Source organism: Egretta garzetta, unplaced genomic scaffold (assembly GCF_000687185.1).
Source record: "Egretta garzetta isolate BGI_Z169 unplaced genomic scaffold, ASM68718v1 scaffold640, whole genome shotgun sequence".
Classification (NCBI taxonomy): domain Eukaryota; kingdom Metazoa; phylum Chordata; class Aves; order Pelecaniformes; family Ardeidae; genus Egretta; species Egretta garzetta.
This window is the reverse complement of record NW_009258264.1, coordinates 1,028,138-1,029,520: the sequence shown is the minus strand read 5'-3', so window position 1 is coordinate 1,029,520 and position 1,383 is coordinate 1,028,138. Positions and strand designations below refer to the sequence as shown.

The window sequence follows — 1,383 nt, the reverse complement described above, 5'->3', positions numbered from 1 at the left end:
ACCCCCCACCCCCAGTGGGAACAAATTCCAGCAGGGGCTGAGGGTCCCACCATCAATATTTCCAGCCCCCTCCTGAGCACAGGTCTCCCCAGGAGCCAGCACCCAGCCTGAATTAGCCCGGTTTGCAATGAGGAGGCAGAAGCGGCCGGTCCCCAGATGGCACCCGGGGCACAGAGCGTTTCAGACAGCAATGGAGAGAGGTTTTACCTTCACATCCTCCCACAGATCCTTCTCCTCTTTCAGCACACGGCTGGTGTGCAGCGGGGTCTGGGGCACCTGCATGGATTGCTGCCGAGAAAGCAGAGGAGCGTCGGCCGAGAGCCGCAGGCATCCCATCCTGTCACCATCCCTGCCCCATCCCATCCCCATCCCTGCCCCCTCTTGTCCCCGTCCCCATCCTGGCCCCATCCCCGCCCCATCCCGTCCCCGTCCCTGCCCCATCCTGCTGCTTCATCAACCCTGCACTCACCATGATCCAGGGGTGGTTCATGAACTCGGTTATCGTCATGCGCTGGGTCGGATCAGTCTTCAGCAGGTTGCGGATCAGCTGCTTAACTGGAAGGGTTTGTGCAGGGCTGGGCGTTAGCAGGTCCCAGGATGGCTCTCCCCCGCACTCCAATCCAAGCCAGCAGCCCCAAAAATGCCTGCACGTGCCTCCCGGCCCCTCCATGCCACAGACTTCACCCCCGTCAAACCCTTCAGCAAAACCCTCTCGAGCAAAGAGACGAAACTGCGGCATCACTGAGAGGGGACCCACGAGATGCCCGGGCTTCCCCCAGCTGGACACAGGGCTGACCCCAAAGGGAGACCTCAGCCTGGGGACAAGCCATCACGGGGACCGCATTTACCTTCCTCCGACACTTCGGACCATTCGGGGTTGGGAAACTCGTACTGGCCCATTCGGATTCGCTTCTTCATGCCAGGCGAGATGGCCAGGCCGTGGTTGGAGTAGAAAGGGGGGTACCCACACAGCCTGCCCAGGGAGAGGGAGCAGAGAGTCAACACATCGCCCCCAACCCCTCCCCAGCAGCGCCTGCGGGGCACGGGGCAGCGCCAGGAGCAGGAGCAGTGCAACGGGGAAAGGTTCAGCCCTGCCGGCCAGCAGACGAGCTCGAAAGCTGCATCTCCCCTTCTGACCCCAGCGGGACAGAGAGGGACCCGTCCGACTTACAGAATGTACATGATGACGCCGAGGGACCACATGTCGCAGGACTTGTCGTACTTCTCCGGGCCCAGCACCTCTGGGGCTGGTAAAGAGAGAAAAACCAAGTCCTGAGTCAAAGCGGCAATGGGCAATGGCCTGGCGAGAAGGATCCGACCGCCCCGTGGAGCTGCCGAAGCGCTGCCTGCGGCTCCGCGCGGGCTCGGCAGGCCGCGCCCGGG

At 63.0% G+C, this 1,383-nt stretch overlaps 1 protein-coding gene across 1 annotated transcript in view; it reads right to left on the bottom strand.

Annotated features, from left to right (window-relative positions):
- Positions 1 to 1,383, bottom strand: part of MAPKAPK2 (MAPK activated protein kinase 2) — a 5,486-nt gene that overhangs the window by 638 nt on the left and 3,465 nt on the right. The window contains exons 5-8 of the mRNA XM_035903160.1: positions 1,172 to 1,247; positions 849 to 973; positions 470 to 555; positions 185 to 288 (exon numbers count right to left, since the gene is read on the bottom strand). Of these exons, the coding sequence (XP_035759053.1) occupies positions 185 to 288; positions 470 to 555; positions 849 to 973; positions 1,172 to 1,247 (391 nt within the window). The remainder of the gene's footprint in view (positions 1 to 184; positions 289 to 469; positions 556 to 848; positions 974 to 1,171; positions 1,248 to 1,383) is intronic.